The 20,437-nt window shown below is 30.4% G+C and overlaps 1 protein-coding gene across 3 annotated transcripts in view; it reads right to left on the bottom strand.

The window, feature by feature from the left end:
* The window catches only part of LOC119601012 (rho GTPase-activating protein 21), a 56,611-nt gene extending 37,858 nt beyond the window's left edge, over nt 1–18,753 (bottom strand). For 2 of the 3 annotated variants that reach the window (XM_037951634.1, XM_037951636.1), the window contains exons 1-3: nt 17,717–18,752; nt 12,852–13,082; nt 12,247–12,647 (exon numbers count right to left, since the gene is read on the bottom strand). In XM_037951634.1, coding sequence (XP_037807562.1) covers nt 12,247–12,647; nt 12,852–13,082; nt 17,717–17,872 — 788 coding nt within the window. In that variant the 5' untranslated portion in view covers nt 17,873–18,752. Of the gene's footprint in view, nt 1–12,246; nt 12,648–12,851; nt 13,083–17,716 lie in introns of all 3 variants that reach the window. The other variant, XM_037951635.1, reaches the window with a different exon arrangement.
* Nucleotides 18,754–20,437: the final 1,684 nt, after the last annotated feature.

The following is a 20,437-nucleotide window of genomic DNA, read 5'->3' as shown; positions in this document are numbered from 1 at the left end:
TGACATAACACAAATACTTTGAGAGAAATTGAGAGCGACACTAATACATGTAAACGTAAAGCAAAGAGAGTGTAAGTGTATAATAATAATGTAAATTTGTGTTTCCTTGATTGACACACAAAAAGAGAATTATGTCCAATAAGGATATGAAAGCATGAAGGACTGTAATAATAGTTATTTGAAAGCTTTTTTCCATAGAATTAAAATATAATTTAATAATATTTGCTAGAGGAATTTTACCATTCACACATTTTGCGTTTTGCGTACACCATTAACCCACTTTTTGTGTGTGTTGATTTATTTTATAAATTTAACTATTAAATAGGTAGAAATTAATTCATATGTAGAAACTTAAAAAAATCTAAAAAAATTGTATAGTATAGAAAAAAATAAAAAAAAAATATCTATTAAAATTAGATTACATCTTTTTAATGATTTGATGGTAAAATTCTAAGATTAGTTACGGACTTAACTCTGCTCTACCCCTAGCCACCCGACTACACAGGTGACTAACTACTTTAACATGTGCTTGTCCTAGAAGGAAGTCAATCGTCACTCCATAGAATACAAAGAGATAGTCATAAAGCTAGTCGAAAGAAGTCAATTAATCTATTCGTTTAAGTTTTTGAAGTGTGTACTTTCTAGGTTACTTCGGGACAGCAAAGTGCCAACTGTATTCGCTTACAAATATTAAAGTAACGACTGTCTTCACTCTCGTTTACAAAGAGGACTTTCGTGACGAATTCGCGCTAAGCAGATGGTTAGACTTTAGTTTAAATGACTGTCTTGGATACATTGACTCTTTGTCGAACTACTAGATGTTTCCAAATGTTGATCCATTATATTTGTTCAAGATAAGTATTATAATATCTTAAAATAGAACTAGTACTTAAAAGTTAGAGAAAGCTGTATAGATGTCAATTCATCTCTTCCCTTACTAATGTCGGTAATTTTGTTAGACTTGTTTCTGAGAGATCTCTTTCTTAGACTCATGTTTGCGATAGGTGCCCTTATTACAGTCTTATTAATACAGTCTTATTTAATTTTCATCAAGAGCTTAATTACCAAAATAAGTATATCATGTACGATTCTGTAATTCGGGAAACATGGACATTCTTGGCGCTAGAACTTTACTCAAAGATGATCCGTTTATGATGTATTCGATAGCAATTTTATTTCTTCGCTTATACTCATTTTCGTGAATCTTTTATTGTCTAGATACGGATGAAGAGCTGTTATTGATCGGCGCCACAAAATTTAATTCTCGGATACTCAAAACGGCCTAGAACAAATCTAAAAGGGTAATGTGCAGAGAAAATTTCAGAGCCATCAAATATTTTGGTTTTCAAGCAGTTAATGTAGACTGAGATCGCTTTTTGGACATTTTTATTTAATTTCCGATTTCATATCTTCAACTAAAGCTAATTGATCGTTTCTTGTGGGTATTCAAATCTGGAAAATCTGATATTTAGATTTAGGTTTGTAATCGCCACCAGAAAATTGGCCTGGTTACATTTTTAGTGTGATCACAGTTTTCTGCGCCAATCTTAAATCTGATTTAGCAAATGTACTTTTACTTGAAAGCTATATGAAGAAAATGACACCAGACTAACCAAGGAGGTAAAATTCTTGGAGCTAAAACTGGAGTTAATTGATCGTTTAAGTTTTCGAATTGTTAGTGTAAACTGAGATCGTAAAAGTTTATTGTCTATTTCTTGTGGGTATTCAAATCTCGACAATCTGAAATTTCGATTTAGGTTCGTAATTGCCACCCGAAAATTGGTGTGGTTATATTTTATGATCATAGTTTTGTGCGGCAAACTGAAATCTAATTTAGCAGATGACTTAATGGTCAACTCATATTATGGATTGCACGGATATAAATTGTACATTTCATATCATTTAATGAATCAGACTAGTTATATATAAATTCTCTTTCTATTAGGGTAACGTTCAAAAAGCTTTATAATATTTGATATAGGAATGTTAAGGCTAAAAACTATTACACTACATGACTTTAAAAAGGTTTTTTCGTAACAATTTACAATAATCTTCATTTTACTAAATTTCATTTTACATTAAATACTATTTTCTTCATAAATAACTGACCGAAATAGAAAGCATAGAAGATTTTTAAATCACTCTAAACTATTAGATGTATAAACTAAAAACATCTGTTTATAATCATCATCAATCATTAGACTAGAATACCTTTCATCGTATATATCAGAATTTGAAATTAAAATTGTATATTTATCAAAAAAAAACTGACTACGCTGTGTACCCGTATAACATGAATACCACAAGGCTTTAAGAACTCTTCCAGCCAGACTTATCATCAAAGCATTCCAATCAATCTCATACAAAAAAAAAACTAAAAAATCAACCAAAGCCAAAAGCAATAAAACGAAACACAAGAAGAATGCAATTCATAATATTTTCTTTATGAGTCTTTAATACCAGTGGAAATAAAGCGTCTGGATGTCTAGTTAAATAATAATGTCTACATTAAAAAATCATAAAAGTAAATCTTGGAAATCATAAAAGACATAAATATGAAGAAGACTAAAAGTAAATAAATGACAATTTTCAAGAAAATTATAATGAAAAAAATACATATAAATACTTATACAAAATGAAAATTTAGCCCAAGGGTAAAAAAGTGAAAAAGAAGCAAAATAAAGAAGAAGCTTTCATTTCGCCATTGAGAAAAACAAACAAAGTCTTTTATTTAATATTTTATTCAAGAGAAAAAAATAAGGAAAAACCTCATGTTTTAAGTAAGAGAGAAGTCGTCTTCAAATTGTTAATCGTGATTACAAAAAAACAACAACAACAATAAATGACAAAATAAGTACAAAAGTGTTACAAAATACTTGCAACTAAAAGCGGAGAAATGTTTGTAAGTGAATAAAAACAAAAGATTACTAAAGTTGGTTAAATAGTTTGTAATACGAGTACGAATGAACACACATTCCAAATGACTGACAGACAGACGAACATAAATAGTTGTAGACTAAATTTGAATACTCGTAACATACATATCAAATAATTGGTATTGTAATTGGTTTGTCTTTCGTTTTTTGTATATATTGTTATTGCTTTGCTTGTTTATTTCTTTTTCTACTGGTATGAATCCAAAAAGTACTACTTCCACGTACAAAATGTTTATTTATGTGTCTGTGTGCATGTCGGTTTGTCTGTGAGTATCTGTTTTTTTTTTTTTGCGGTATTTACATGCTCATACATTTGTACATTCCACCCGCACAATTACCAACGATTACTAAAGCGCAACATAAGTCGTCTAATGTCTTGAGCTGATTTGTTGTTGATATGAAAGAAATAAAAAGATGAAAAAAACTGCGGATACAAACACGTAAAGACAAAAAACCGATTGATTCATATAGTACATCGTATGTAAGTTCAATTGAGAGAAGTTATCCCAACGGAAATGAAATGAAATTTGTATATATGTCTATATAATAATGTCTCGAAACAGAACTGTGTGAACTGCATTGAATTTGCGGTCAACATCATATTAAAGTAGCTAGTCCATTTTACAGCAAATTCTCGTGTTTTATTAATCTTGGGGGTTGGCTTTACCCCCGCCTGTTTATCTATGTGTTAATGTAAATCATCCACAAAAATAGGCACAACTTAGTTTAATGTAAGTCTAAAAGATACTGCCAAATTTTGTATTGATATTATAGCCAGTGGTCACGGGATTTTTATAGTCTTCGACTAGCAGATTTCACAGATAGTACAGTTCTCGAAACACAAAGAATTTGTATAGTGTTTAATATATTTTACACACCCATAAGTCCATGACATAAACTCCTCTTAACGCATGTGAAATTTTATTAAAAACTAATTAAAGTTTCGAAAATTACAGATTTAATGTCAGTTTAAAATAGCAAAGTCCGCTTCAGATAAAATGGTAGAAATGTCAAAGTAAAAATCAAGGACTAGTTTTATATACCCATTTGCTTACTTTCAAATAATCTCCTTATGAAAATATGAAAATTTGGACGAAAATTTCAAGACAAACAAGTAAGAGTGTTATATTCGGCTATGCCGAATCTTATATACCCACCATCAAACCTCGTTTGACTCGAATGAAACTTACTTATATCGAATTTCATCTATATATTCGTATTATTAGGCCAGTTATAAGCGTTAAAGGAATTTTCTGAAGGGGACCTTATATGGGGGTAGGGTCAATCATGAACCGATCAACATAAAATTTTTTAGATAGATTTTGACTCGTATGAAACTTACTTATGACGAATTTCATCTATATACTAGAATTTTTAAGCCAGTAATGAGCGTTAAAGTCATTTTCTGAAGGGGACCTTATATGGGGGGTAGGGTCAATTATGGACCGATCCTCATAAAATTTTGCACAGTGATTTTGGATCACAAGAAACTTACTTATGTCGAATTTCATCGCTATATTCGCATTTTTAAACAAGTTATGGCTGTTAAAGCTGCTTTTCGAGGGCCACTTGTATGGGGGCTATCCGAAAACGTGGACCGATATTGCCCATTTTCAATACCAAACAAAACTTACCTATAAGAAATATTTATGTGAAATTTCAACCCTCTAGCTCTTTCCATTCGGACTCTATCATGCTTTCAACAGACAGACAGACAGACGGACGGACGGACGGACAGACATGGCTAGATCGTCTTAGAATTTAATGAGGACCCAGAATATATATACTTTTGTGGGTCTATGACCAATATTTCGATGTGTTACAAACGGAATGACAAAATCAATATACCCCCCATCTTTTCTGATGGTGGGTATAAAAAGAGTAAAATGACAACACAACAATGTCAAAATAAAATTATAGATGACATTGAGGTATCCATCCCCTGTTTACATTAATACCACATATATACATAAATTTGCTAACAAATAATAATAAAATTAAAAGAAAAACAAAAACGCTGTAAGTGACGACTTAATGTCTGCATGTTAGGAACCATTGTTGTGGAATGATTTCTTTGGATTTGAACAAGTATGTAAAACAAACGAAAACAAAAAAAATTAAAATTGTACAAAATCAAGCAGACAGCAGTTGGTAATTTTCATTTTTTATAAATACAAAACCACACCATCATATTGCAAACATGGAAACTGGGTAAATATTTTAATTAAATCAAATTTGCAACTATTAAGTAAAGGACAGACGGACAGACATTCATTCGTTCGTTAACATGAATGCGTAAATATTCTATGAATGCAACAAAATAAATTGAAATGAAAGAAAAATATTTCAAATATTTGCAAGAATGTTGCTAGCTGCATATCTTACAGCAACAACAACAACAACAAGTCTACAATTAATATAACAAAGATCTAATCTAAAAAAATACATGGACTCAGACAAAAGTTTATCTACATCTTGTATTAAGTGTGAATATATACATTTTTATTTTCTTTATAAGATGAACTTAAAATTGCATACATGTATGTTTTAAACTACATTTACATATACATACATATGTAAGATAGATAAATCATGTTTTTAACATATGAATTTCAGCCACGAGAATAAGTCATCATTTAGAAGAGAAAAAATTATAATAAAGAATGACAAGACGTGAATGAGTGCTGATGCTTATAATTTAGTAAGACTACTGATGGTTTCTACTACTACTACTACTACTAATACTAACCAACCATCATGTCATGTCTTAGTCGTTGACAGAGATTCAAAAAATTGATAATTTAATTGAGGAAAGTAATTTTTATCATTGTATTTAACGAATTTTTATGGATGAAAGAAATTTTAAAGCATTTTGAATGTATGTATGATATGAAAACAATAGAGGCAAGAAAACCCTTATTTTGCAAATGGAAATCGAACTCGTTTGTTGGCTAAGTTAATATGGAAATTTGTGAAATTGCTTTAATCCTAATAACTTGTGCTCTTTAAATCAATTTATTTGAAAATTTTTGTATATGGTTAGGAATATTAAGCTCTATGTTTAGTTGTATGTTAATTTAGGGTTGGAACTTATACGAATTGGCTGAAATTTGAAAAAGGCAATCCAATATTATGTCGAAAATTCAAAATTTCAATTAATTAATATTGATGTTTACCATTTATGTTTTTATCAAAAAGGTGTTTTGGAATTATCCGAAATTTTTCATTTTGTTTCCAAGATCGGGTTCGGACTTAAAAGAATCCAATCACACTTTACTTTGCTTACTTTTAACATTTATGATCAGTATACTCAGACAAACCATCGTCTGTCCGTCCATGTAAACATTATAATCAAACTACAGGTCGCAATTTTAAAGATTCAATGAAATTTGGTATGTGATCTTCTATTGTCCCCGGGACGAAAATGGTTAAGATCGGTGCATTATTTTACCTAACCCCCAATAGGGCTTGAAAAACTACAGGTAGCAATTTTGAAGCTAATTCAATCAAATTTGATACACGATCTTCTATTGTTCCAGGGACTACGACTATTGAAAATTGTTAAGATCAGTTCATTATTCCAGGTAGCCTCCATAGAACTGATATCCCCGAATAGGGTTTTTAAGCACATAATTATGTTTAATATACTCGTATCTCGACGTTGATGACCCTGCCGAATAATAGGTTACATGTCCACAATGAAGATAACAAAAACCAACTTTTATAGGGATCGGTTCACATTTTTCGCCAGTCCCGATATAAAGCCTATTTCAGAAAATTAGTTTTCCATCAATAAATTGTTTAAATATGTATATAAATCACAATATATGCTATTAACTGGTGTAGGGTATTTTATCGGTCGGTCACGCCAAATTCCTCCGATCATTTTACAATTTTTAACCGATTTTATATCTTATTGGGACGATAATTGCATACATATTGCAATCATGTGCTGTTAATATCCAAGAAGATAAATTCATCCCCTTCTGAGCCATGGTGGCTCCAGTTAAAAATGCATTTTTATAACTTAAAGAATAAGTCTAAAGAAAGACTATTCGCAACTTTTGTAAAATTACAGAATTTTATATTTGGGACAAGTATACAGAAGTATTAAAATATGAAAATGTGGAACATTAGTGGTTGATACGACTTTTTTATTTCCATATTCGGAATCAGTACACCAAATAACACTAGGATTAGTGAAAATATTTTTCATCGTTAGCCTGTGTTATTAACACACTGTAAATAATCTATGCTTAACTTTACGAAAAAAGTTCGTAACTACATTTTTCGCAATATTCATGAAAATGTCGTGTATAATACGAAATATTATGTAATTAAGACTTTTTCTAATTTTACGAAAGTACGAAAAACTTTTGTAACTTTGTTATATTTAAGAGAAATAATTTCGTTAAGGCATGTGACATTTAACGAAAGTAAAGAAATATTTTCGTAATTTACGAGAATATTTTCCAAAGGATTTAAATTATATGCATAATTCTATTGTAGCAATTTTGCGACATGTGTACTATTCAACATCGAAAATAGGTAATAGTTAGTTAGTAAGTTTGAAAGGAGGATGTATATATATCAAATCCGAAGAAATACACCTAGGGCTTTATCGGGCCTTTTGTGAGCTCCTTAAGTAGTGCCTCAGGTGGGAAGCGAACTCACCACCTCCAGTCTACCAGACTAGAACACTAACCACTAACATACCGGAGGTCTCAAAATAGTTAACGTATCAAAATTTAAATTTACATGCATATATACATATAGAGTGTGAGAACTTGAATTAATACCAGTGCCAAAATAACCTTTTCAGGGACAAGTTTTATGACAGTTTCCTTCTCTTGTTGGACATCTTCTTTAACATAAATCCAAATAAATGTCATTATTTATTATTAACTTATTGTATTTTACATTTATAAAAAATATAAAATAAAGTGACAAGAAATCATGTATCTAACACTAAATTACAACTAACTAACACAATGCTAATTATATTGTTACATGTATCTAAGTGTAATATTATAGATACAAGTATAAAGATACATACAGGTTTTATAATCACTATGATTATAAATATGTAGAAACAAAAGTAAAATAACGCCTACAAATCCAACAAGTATATATAAAAAAAATATAATAAAAAAAATTTCTTAAAATTGAACAGATGTGTGTTTTTTTATTACAATATAAATATTTTTTAATTCATAATAAAATATATAAAAATATAATTTTTTTTTATAAACTTTTTTTATTTGCTAGAATTCACAACATTTCACATGACATTAAAAAAATAAAAAAACTGAACAAAAAAACTATAACAACTAACATATGAGTACTTGTATTTAAATATCCACTGGTTGAGAGAGTAGTTTTTATTGTATTTATGCAAAAAAGTTTAGAATGTTATAGAAAATAAAAATAACAACATGTTTACCACAACAGCAAAAAAAAAAAAAAACTTTTACTTGTGTCAAAACGGATATGTCGGCCTTTTGAAATGCCACTCCAATATGTTGAAGTGTTGATGATGAGTATAACGATCATGTTAAATATTTTTATATGGAATTTTATATGGTGCCAAAATGACCTCCTTCTTCTTTCGAAGACATTATTATCATCGTTCGTACGTTTGTTGTCTGTTGTACACTTTAAAGGCATAAAATCCAAATAATATTCATTTATTTAGTATCTGGAGGAATTATTATATTTTTTCGTTTTACTTTTATTATTGTATAGAATTTATTGTTATAAGTAGAGAATTTGTTTTTGTTATATAATTAACATATAAGACGCGTATTTAAAGTTCATGGGAAATTTAGAACATGAATCATAAAACTCTAAAAAATTTATTAAAATAAAATTATAAAAGTACTTAGTTTGATTCCCATATTTATTCAAAGAATTATTGGACTTTTTAAAAGATCTCTCAGAATATGAAGCAATGATTCTATTTTGAACCAGTCACGTGATTGTTTCCTTCTGATAATGATAACTATATCTTTAGACGATTATAAAATAATATTTATGAATTTGAATTTTAAACTGTCGGTAATACTTTAACAGGTTAAGGATTCAGTACTAGTTCCTTCATATTAAATATGGAAAAATCTCTCAATTTATTCCGATAAGATCGAGAATTGGAGATATTATTCAATAAATATTGTTATCAAACTCAATAAGAGCTTAAAAAATCATTTATACAACAGAATTAAAACGTTTGAGAGCAGTAGGATTCGTTCAAAAATGGAGAAATTGGCTACCATACGAATCAAGGCCGAAAGATCTTGAAATATTTTTGCACCAAATCAGTCCATCCCTTAAAAAATTTTCTTCAGAATTAGAGAAATCGGCAACCTTACCAATCAAAGCCGAAAGACCTTGAAAGCTTTTTGAACCGAATCATTCCTTCCGATAAAAAAATTAATCTAAATTTCCCGATCCAACTTTTTATATGAATAAATCTCTCTCAATATTATCCGAAAAGATCTAGAAATGAAGATTGTTGTCAAACTCAACAAGACCTTAAAAAATCATTCAAACAACACTTTTAAAACGTTTGAGAGCAGTAGGATTCATTAAAAAGTATAAAAATTGGCTACCATACGAATCAAAGCTGAGAAACACTGAAAAATTTTTGCACCAAATCATTGCATGCGATGAAAAATTCCTTATAAAGTAGAGAAATTGGGAACCATACAACTCGAAGCCGAAAGACGTTGAAAGATTTTTGAACCGAATCATTACTTCCGGAATGATCGTTTGTGAAGGAGAAGGAGTGTAAGAGATCGTATGTAAAGGTCGGCAAATTAGCTGAATCGGCACCATATATAATACGGTCCTAAACTGCTGAAATTTAGCCAGACCAGAGAACCTGTAACGAATGCAACTGATTCATTTAAAGTGATCATTAGCTGAAAAACGCCCAGAGTATGCAGCCAGACATGAAAGCGTAATATTCCATCATGACAAAGCTCGGTCACATTTTGTCTTACTTTTTAAAAACTATTTAGAAGAACGTGGTTGATAAGTTTTGCCTAGCCTTACTGTCTAGACCTTGTCCCGTACGACTACTATTTGTTTCTCCGGTATACACTTCAGTTCAAAACATGGTATCCGTAATTGATTCGTTTTTGGCCTCAAAAAGATGAGCAGTTCTTTTGAAGCGGATCGATATGGTGCCAGAAAGATGGAAAAGGTTATAGCCAATAATGGTCAAAACTTTGAATAAATGTATGTTTGTAATATAAAAGCTAAACACTTAAAATAATTCCGAATTTTGAATTTATACCCCCAATAGATAGATGTCAGTTTACATTTTCACATCTATTCTCAATTGACACTCTGTGACAGGTCACAGAAATTGTACCGTTTTTAAAGATTCTATTCATCATTCGAATTCACAAAGAATTCACAAAATCATTTATCGTGTATGAACAGTTAACAATAGTCACCCACAATTCACAATAGTAGCAAGAAGAGAAAGAATGAAGAGCGTTCGCCATTAATATGAAATTAAGGTTGATTAACTCTTTTCCGATTTCAATTTAAATTGAAGATAAAACATCGAACTCGTTTATTGAGATTACTACTAGGCTATGATCAGACTTTTCTCGTTTTCATAGCAATACAGACAATCGCATTGCAAAAGTGGGATTTTCAAAAATAAAGAACAAAAAATACATAAAGGATCTTAATTAATTTGTAAATATCTAAAGGTGAGTATCTATCAGTATGTCTGTCAAAGAATATCTATATGTATAAATAAGTATGTCTATGTTAACGACATTTGACGTCAGCATAAACATTTTTTCAATATCATTTATTATTTGTTGTTACAGCAATCTTATCTTATTGTGTCTGTATATCTTATCAGTTAAATATCGATATACTGACATTTCCATAATGTTTTTTTTTTTCTACTTGATTTTTAACATTTTTGTTTCATTATTTATCTTTAGAGAATTATATACATGGTTACGAATATATAAACAATACACAAAAACAAATTACTTTTTTCTTTTTTTTTCATTCAAAATATACTCAAACAAAAGACAAAACATTGAAAAATGCATTTTAACTGCACAATTGCTTGCACTATGGTCGATTTGTTATTGGTGGTGGGTATAGAGGTTGGGCTGGGTTTTATTGCGCTAGTGGTATTGGTTACAAAGGCCATAGTCATAGTTAAACGCTTCATCATGTTTGAAAATAAACAATTTATTTTAATAATTATGAATTGAGTTGTGATTTAATATTATTTTTTTTTATTCACGATTTCAATTAAATAATTGAATTAAATCAAAGTGTGGTTTTTTGCTGGCCATTTGTTTTGTGTGTTTATTTTTGATTTGCAATGAATGCAAAACAAAGAAAGTTAAAATTAAAACTGATTACAGCTGTCTTATTAATGAGAGATCTGACCAGATTATGTGGTTTTTTAATCATATGCATGATTTCATCATTGTTTCTTTATACATATTATTTATACCCTAACAATCAATTGGATGGAAATATTTTTAAAGTAATTTTTATTTTAAGAAATTTTTAATCGTATTTGAAATATTTTGCGACTGGTTTAGAGATTTTTTTTTAACCCGCTTCTAACAAACTAATGTAGATAGATGAGAAAATAGCAATAAAAACATCTAAAGCAGTGATTGGTAAAGTGTTCTCTTATGTGCTCTCTTTTGCTTTAACACTGAACCCACGTAAAATAGTCAGAAAGTGCCCTGCTGGGAATCAACACATCCCAGACTGTAGGGACCGGTTCTAGTTCCTACAATCCACATGATTGAAGGGGAACATGACGAAATCATTGGAATGAACATTTTTAAGAAGTCTGTAACTGATCACTGAACTAACTATCTGTTTCCCTATAAATTTGTAAATTACTGATCAATAAATTGCACTGATCTTTAAATCCTTCTTTCTTATTCAAAATCGGAAAGAGTAAGGTTAGTTCGAAAATCAAAAATCGTGTCAAAATAAGAGATCGTCTTTCTGTAATGTGTTGGATCCAAAAACAGCCCCTACCCCAAAAAATCCGTTACCAAATTAACATTATTTCAAAACTAATACTAATAATGAGTTATGTTCCCTATCAATCGTTTAATGGAATGACAACATTTCAAAATTTAACTTATTTCTGAATATTTTCATAAATTCGAAGATAATCGATCCTCCTTTAAAAAGCAACTAACTTTTTTTAGCAAAATATTTTTATCTTTGCAATTTCAACAAGGATTTAAACACATTTTTTAAATAATAAATAAAAATATAATTTAATTTTCTGTAAACTTACCGCAAATAACTGCCACTATCACTATGTGTAAGTATATTGCCTGAAAGTTGTTGCTGTTGGTGTTGTTGTTGCTGCTGCTGATGATGATAACTCTGGGCTGTTGCTATATCCATATAATCCGAATTTGTTAAAGGTCTTAAACTGTTAGTGCTAGTAATACTACCGGAACGACTGGCCTGCTGAGAAGCAGGAAATGAGATCAATTGATGTTGCTGGTGTTGTACAGGAAAAGGTTTACCCACCATCGCCACAGACAGGGGTAAAAGAGCACCAGACGACGTCGATGACGATGTTAAAGAAGGGAAATTAGTGTTTGTGTTATTAGAGGCAGAGGAGGCACTATTACCATTTCCTACATTGGTAACATTTGATTGTGGGGTATGAGCAATACTTGTATAATGCTGTACAGAAAAAAAAATGGAGGAAAAAAGTAGAAAAAAGAAAGACACATTAATTTACTTTTTATAACTTTCAATCATTTTGCACATTAACGGTTACACCACCATTTTATTTACAACAAAAAGTTATTAAATAAAATAATAATAAACCAAAATAAAAAAAGAAATACCAAATGTTCAGTTAAAAGACAACTAAAAAACACTTACCATTTGCAAAACATCACACTCCTTGGGCACCACCAACAATTTCAACTCCGAAGGCGTTTGCTTGATCATCGACACAATGTTACTGTAGGCGATACCAGCTATTGGTGTGTTGTTCACCATTAGAACGCGATCGCCTGTCTGCAGGTTGGCATAGTAAGCGGGTCCATTCGGATGTACTTCTTTTATGAAAATCGTTTCCATAGCTTTCACTTGGTACGGTTCGGATGCTTCCTACACATATTCAACACAACACACGAATGAAACGAATGCATAAATAATACAATCATACAACCAACATATACGGCAAAATCCATCCATTTATTTATTCATTGTACCCATCGTACCATCATCATCATCATCATAGTCAAGAAACAGAGAGTTTTGTTTTGGAGTTGCAGAAATTAAGAAAGAAGTTGGAAAAAAAATATATAAAACGAAACAAAATAAAATAAAGCGTTAAATTATGTTGTAGTGGTTTAAAGTTGTTAATGGTTTTTTGTAGTTGTTGCTGGTAAAGTTGAAGAGCATATTATGAAAAACACCAGCAACTACAACAACAACAAATTGCAATTTTTGTAATACATATAACCCTGCAGTTTTAGGTGCTTTCTCCTAGCTTTCTTGAATGAAAAGCTGTAATCAACTACAGTTCTAAAACACATAAGAGCATATTCATTTCTAATGAGCAATATAAAAAAATACATTTATAGATCCTCTCTCCATTACTTAGGTGCCTATTATTTTAATTTATGCATTACTTGGGATTATAAAAGTGGTGACTAAATTCCTTTCTATATTGTTAACAATACAAACGGGACTCCAATGTGTCTACTGACTTCCTCTACTTAGAAACACTGTAATCTCGGATTGACTTCCTCTCCACTTTACAAAGAGCACACGAGTGAGAAATGTATCAACAATTACAATCGAGTCAATCAGGTGGTCATTTAAGAAAAATACTCTTTAAAAGGGATACATTAAGTCATTAGGAGAACTGTTAGGAACTGAGAAGAAAAATTTACAACAACAAATGAAATTGTTGTTGAAAATGAAATTAGTGCAAATTCAAAATAAACTTAACAATAACACAAATGTATACACTCTCACTTACACGCACACTTTAACATTAATGGCCAATGCTTAGCAAATAAAATAATAGATTTCCTAAACTACAGTGTTTCATATTATGTACAAATTTCGGGAAAATTTAAAACAACACTCTATTTTTTGAAAAATAATATTTCTTAAACCTAAAACGTTTTACGTAAATTTTAATCGGGTGACCCACTTTGCTAGTTTTTTAATACTTGCATCAATAAAGAATATTTGTGAAAAGTTTAAGTCCCCAAGATTCTCCCATTTTGAGTCTTAAATGATTTTCAATGTCACCCGGGGTTCTAAGTCGTCCTGATTTGCAAAAGAATATTGATGGGAATATAAGATGGGATTATATTGATTTTGTCATTCCGTGTGTAACACATCGAAATATTGTTCACAGACCCCATATATTTATATTCTGGGATCTCGTAAGATTCTAAGACGATCTAGCTATATCCGTCCGTCTGTCTGTTGTTGGCACGTTCACATAAAAAGAGGTATTCCTTATTGATCAGAAAATGGACAAAATCGGTCAACGATTTCACATAGCCCCCATACAAATGTAACCCCCAGAATATTGTGTAAAAAGCTTCAAACATTCACAAATTCGTTGTATATGAAGCAAATGCCACAAAATTTCGCAATTCGATTCAAGTAAGTTCCTTGCGAGCCAAATTTTATGTGGATCCACGCATATAACTCCTCTTACAAAAAACCAGTTTATGGATATAATAATTGGATAAAAAGATTTGTTTTTAAAAATTAATATTTTTTAATTCGGAAGAGTACTGTCACTATTTAAACCCTCATTAATGGACCTCGTTCAAATATTACCCTTCTGTTCTTATTAATATTGACCCTGCAGTTCGACAAAGCGTCAATGCATCCGAAAAAGACAGTGATATCCACTAACGTCTAACCACCTGGTTGGCTCTAATTCGTCTTTCGTCACGGATGTACCCTTTGTAAACGAGGGTGAAGATAATCGTCACTTTAGTGTCCCCTTTGTAAGCGAGAGGGGGACACTTAAAAAGCACTTGTCTGTCTTTTTGTTACCTATGGGGTGACGATTGACTTCCTTGTAGGACAAGCATACGTTAAAATAGCTTGTCACCTGGACAGTCGGTGGCTAGGTGAAACCCTATGTGGTAGGTTAAATAGGGAGTTCGGGACGGTCCGACCTAACTGCTGGGTGATATATGATAATGAAATATTCGCGAATTAATATTGTACATTATTTAGTACCATCACGTTCCTAACTTACTTAATTGATTTCCATCGTCTTTGACAAAATTTGTAGTCTCCAAGATTTTCTTATTTAGAGTTTTTGTTGGTCCAGCACAAACTTCTTAAATTGACGTTTGTGACGTTTTCAATGCCACCCTGGGATTTGAGTAGTGTATGAAGTATTCATCCCCCTTTGCGAAAAGTATTTCTTAAAAGCATAAATTTTTTCGTATCATTTGCGAGTCCAACGACCAAAATTTAGATTTTGTAATCTAACTCAGATAATTCTAATTCGAGAGGACCGACTATAACGAAAACTTCAACCTTTAAGCTCCTTCAACTTATACGAATGCTATCAAATGACAGACGGAAGAACACCATGGATCTAAGACCAATATTTCTATGTATTATAAACAGAATGACAATATTAAAAAAACAACTAAATTCCCAAAATTTTCACAGTTTAAACACTGTGCTTTAAAAGCATAAGCATTTTTACACTTCTTGCTTAAATACGAAAAACCTAACGAAGCATAACACAAAATCAAAAGTGGTGAATATTTAAAATAAAACACAATCATATTAATTATAATAAAATAATTAATTTTGTTAATATAAAAAAATAAACATATTGAGTTAATGATAATTATCAAAATGCAGACGATTTATAATCAACAAAGAAGGAAATTTCATAAGATATGTACTAGACAGTGCAGACCTTGCATATATATATTTTATACAACTTCCGACTTACTTTTATTACCTTAACTAATGGTTAATTAAACAGTACTTTATATTCAGATTAATTCAGTGTTTACTAGTGACCACAACATCCCAGTCAAATTTGATTTAATAATTAAGTGCTTTCCGAGCTGATAGCCCTAACAGTTAATGCTCTTTGAAAATATGTTTTTGTCTTAGAATAATACCTTCACAACTTAAATGTTCTAACTTACAGAAAATATTGAATAATTTAACTTTAAATGAATTCATATTATATTTAAAAAATCAGCTGCAATACAATCTCTAAGACGTATAATAAAAGATCAATAACATTCAAATAAATTATTAATGAATAAACAACTAGGTAGTTATAAATTCTTTACACCTTTATTCAAGCATAAACTATATTCAAATATGTTTTATGGTTATTTGAAAATAACTGAATAACCGATTAAGCATGAAAGATAAACACTAGTTTCCCAATTGCTTTAAAAAATTATTTATTTAAAATAAATAATTTTCTAAGATTTGTTTATCATTAATTGCATGAGTAAAAAACAAACGAATAATCGAATTAAAAATATTATAGTACAACACTAATTGATGAGCCAGCCACTAACACAAAATCAACAAGAAATTAACGGTTATTTATGTTTACGACTTAAACTGCAGTTATTAGTTCAACGACATGTACATTAAGTATACGTTCATACATATGGATGTTCCAAACATCACACTTATATTCATTATGTAAATTTATACGAGGGTTGCTACAAAATTGTTTAGAAATTTGAAATTTATTATTTTTCTGATCAAGTAAAAAGCACTCAAAAAGTCTCGCAAACTCTTCTAAATTTCAATACAAAAATGTCAATAGAAAGATTTATCTCGGGCAAACTTTCCTAAAGTGTGCGTAATGGCCCAAACATTTGATGGTAGTTTTTCTCAGGTGGCAGTATATGGACGATGTATGGTATGAAAAAAGGTGGGAGAATATTGATTTTGTCGTTCCTTTTGTAACACATACAACTATTGGACGTAGACTCTATATTAAATTTTAAGACGATCTAGCCATATCCGTCTGTTGAAATCACTATAGGGTTCGAACGGACACAAATCTGTATCAAAGTTTTTGAGAATCGGTGCACAATTGACCAGAACATCTATTTATTGGCAATAAATCAAACAAAAATAATGCAAATACGATAAAAATAGACAAACATGATTGTTTTTTAGAAATCAATCACTCTTTAGAGCTTGGTCCACAATCGAGGGGTCACCTTCTAAAATTCACTTATTTACGACCCATGTGACTAACCCTTACTTTTTTTCGTGGCCGATTTATTCATTTTCAATGCCTTAGATTCTAATCATTATAAAATTTTCTTGAAAATTTACCTCCTCTTAGGTCCATTCCTCTGAGCGCTATCGTACTTTCAACAGACATATGGACTGGTTTAACTTAAAAGACTTTCTTACGTATTAATCGCTTATTTATGGTTTATTAAGCAGATTTTCCAAATAAAATACCTATAATAAACCAATAATATCTTTATTAAGGGTTTATGAATACCTCAGATTTGAAGTCCATACATTCTAATAATGGAATTTATCTCTAGACATGACAAAATATTTTATAAATATTTTGAAGAGAAAGCTATTTCTTCTGTTAAGAAATTTTCCCACAACTTTGCAGTTTAAACCTCGTATGTACATATACATTTATGTTGTTGTTATTGTTAAACTTTCAATATTTGGCTAATTGTTGTTTTTGGATTTTTTTTATGAGCCTTTAAAATTTTATTAATATAATTTACCTGTGGCCAAGAGGGATCATCTTCCGGTGGATAAGCAATAAAATGACGTAGAGTAAAACCAAAACCTTGATTTGGCCGACGTCGTATAACAACAAGTTTTGGTTGTGGCATTTGCTGTTGACCAGCCGTTGACGATGTACTCGTATTCTGCAACATTTTGGCAAATTTTGTTTTTGTTTTGAAAATACTACTTAAACAAGCAACTGGTCCTTTTTGAACGTTTTACTGTGCTCTTGTTGTTTTTGAAAACTTAAAACTTTTACTGAGCACCATCAATTAAACACAACAACAACAATAATAATAATAATAATAATAATATCAGTTTAATGCTGCTGCTGTTGTTTCTGTCCGTTCGTTACTGTATTGATGTCAGTTTAATTTGCATGAAGTGAAGAAGAAAACTAAGCATAGACATAGACGTTGTTCCTGTTGTTGCTGCTGCTGCTGATGATCACGATGATGTTGATGACGATGATGTGATTTTAACATCTTTATTGGAGCTATAGCTATTTGTAGTAGTCGTCTTCGTCTTCAACGTTGTAGCCGTTATAATAATTTCCAAGTAAGTGGCATTCACAATTGGTATCAAATTGCACAAGATCAGAGTTTGAGCAGTGTGTTCATCAAAAGATCAATCTATTTAGTAGCTTGAGCTGTTTGCTCGTCATTCGTTTACTGTTTGTTGGCTGGCTTTTGTTGCTGGCTATTTGTTGTTGACTTTTTGTAACAAGTGTAAGAAGAGAGCGAGCGAGTAAATGATCGTTATTGAAGAACAAACAACATGCATTAGGTCTCCGTAGTCGTCATAGTCATAATATCCATCGTCATTATTATTAACTTTATGAAGGTTACGATCATGGGGTTAATCAGCCATCTTGTGTTTTCTTATAATAAAAGGTTTATTTTTATTTTAGACATTTTTTTATTTCACTTTTATTTTGCAGATCAAATGTTGTTTTTTGCTGCTGCTGTTGTTGTTTTTGTTTTATTTTATTTCTGCTGACAATTATATATAAACTGTTAAATAAAAAAATGAGAAAGATAAAATGATTAAATACTGGAAAAAACAATAATATTTATTTTTAGATTTAATGAGAAAAAAATGTTATTGACATATTGGATGAGTAAAAAATAAATAAATAATACTGCAAAGAGCTTTATTATAAAGTTGAAACGAATTTGGAAAGCCTTTACAGATAAATGTTCTAAATATATGAATTCTCTGGAAGTGATCGGATTTATATAGAAATAACTCTCAGATTCCTAATATCGTATTAAAAAATGTCAAAAGAGGTAAGCACTTAGTATTACTTTCGAAATGCTGATAACTGAATGTATTTTACTGCTAAAATACAATGCTGTAATAATCTCAGCAATATTACCGCAAAATTTTGTTTACATTGTTACTGATCAGCTGTTTTTTTTCCAACAGCAATGATGATGTTTTAGATAACGATTTTATTATTCCAAAAATTAATATTTATTCTAACAAATTTATTTAATTATAATAAACACACAAAAAACACCCAAATAAGTATTTATTTTTAACGTACAAATTCAAAACCACCTTCTTTCTTAATGCGCCTGAAGATTTCACAAAATTCACCACTTAAAAGCTTTTTAATGAAAGATAAGCTTTTTATATATTTTTTTTTTTGTTTATAATAAGCGTTTTAAAAACTTTCATTTATTTAAATATTAATATCTGCTTTTTTTAATAAGCATGATGTATGCATGTATGTATGATTAGCAAAAAATTATAATATTAGAAAATTGTTGTTAACGACCGACGAGACGTTGGGTCTTAAGCAAAACATTAAATAAATTAAAATAACAAAAAATCGAAAAAAAATAAAAACTTTTAATAATTAAATGCTAAAAATCCATTAACAAAAATTCATCCGCATTAGTGTTTTGATGTATATTAATTTAAATTGTTTACGTTTTTTTATTGTATTTGTTTCATTTAACACTATTATTAACAATTAAAATTTTGAACTATTTGAATTGCAAACGGATAAATGCGGAGGCTTAGTCGACTTATTAGACACGATTTTTAGAAAATGACTATAGACTAGACTATAGACTAGAATATAGACTAGACTATAGACTTGACTATAGACTAGAATATAGACTAGACTATAGACTAGAATATAGACTAGACTATAGACTAGACTATAGACTAGACTATAGACTTGACTATAGACTAGACTATAGACTTGACTATAGACTAAACTAGACTATAGACTAGACTATAGACTAGACTATAGACTAGACTATAGACTAGACTATAGACCAGACTATAGATTAGACTAGACTATAGACTAGACTAGACTATAGACTAGACTAGACTAGACTAGACTAGACTAGACTAGACTAGACTAGACTAGACTAGACTAGACTAGACTAGACTATAGACTAGACTAGACTAGACTATAGACTAGACTAGACTATAGACTAGACTAGACTATAGACTAGACTAGACTAGACTAGACTAGACTAGACTAGACTATAGACTAGACTACTATAGACCAGACTATAGACCAGACTATAGACTAGACTATAGACTAGACTATAGACTAGACTATAGACTAGACTATAGACTAGACTATAGACTAGACTATAGACTAGACTATAGACTAGACTATAGACTAGACTATAGACTAGACTATAGACTAGACTATAGACTAGACTATAGACTAGACTATAGACTAGACTATA

This window comes from Lucilia sericata, unplaced genomic scaffold (assembly GCF_015586225.1).
Source record: "Lucilia sericata isolate MDLA Ls3-8-SP2 unplaced genomic scaffold, ASM1558622v1 Contig000135F_arrow, whole genome shotgun sequence".
NCBI lineage: Eukaryota > Metazoa > Arthropoda > Insecta > Diptera > Calliphoridae > Lucilia > Lucilia sericata.
This window is presented reverse-complemented; position numbering and strand designations above follow the sequence as displayed.